General features: G+C 38.2%; 1 protein-coding gene across 1 annotated transcript in view; it reads right to left on the reverse strand.

The window, feature by feature from the left end:
- Window positions 1–10: 10 nt before the first annotated feature.
- Window positions 11–395, reverse strand: part of LOC107577328 (uncharacterized) — a gene marked incomplete at its 3' end in the record, with an annotated part of 11260 nt that continues 10875 nt past the window's right edge. Inside the window, exon 9 of the mRNA XM_016263416.1 lies at window positions 11–90. Within this exon, the coding sequence (XP_016118902.1) occupies window positions 11–90 (80 nt within the window). The remainder of the gene's footprint in view (window positions 91–395) is intronic.

Here is a 395-nt window from a genome sequence, read left to right on the forward strand (position 1 = left end):
TACATCTCACCTCTTATTGGGTGGCCCCTTTCTTTCCCACTGGATTTCAGACGACTGCAGTGCACTGCGCACCTGTCTCAGTTTCTCCTCCTGGCAGTTAAAGGGCAGAATTCAGGATATCACCATTATAGATACTTGTAAGTGTGTGGAAATACAGTATGTTACAGTTTCTGATAAAGGCAGGTATTTATTAACATGAATACACTTTACACTATGGTTCAATTTGGAGTCCTATCCGGTTGTTGATTGAATAGAGACAGATCTAAATGTGAGCTTGCGTTTGGTCATAAGAGAGAAGCCCAACATATGTCACTAGAGAGAAATTTGTCATTCTGGAAGATCGAGTTCAGACATTTTAATAAAATAAATGATGAGGTCAAAACAATAAAAAAAAA

The sequence above is a fragment of the Sinocyclocheilus grahami genome, unplaced genomic scaffold (genome assembly GCF_001515645.1).
Source record: "Sinocyclocheilus grahami isolate Dianchi unplaced genomic scaffold, SAMN03320097.WGS_v1.1 scaffold5755.1, whole genome shotgun sequence".
NCBI classification, from domain to species: domain Eukaryota; kingdom Metazoa; phylum Chordata; class Actinopteri; order Cypriniformes; family Cyprinidae; genus Sinocyclocheilus; species Sinocyclocheilus grahami.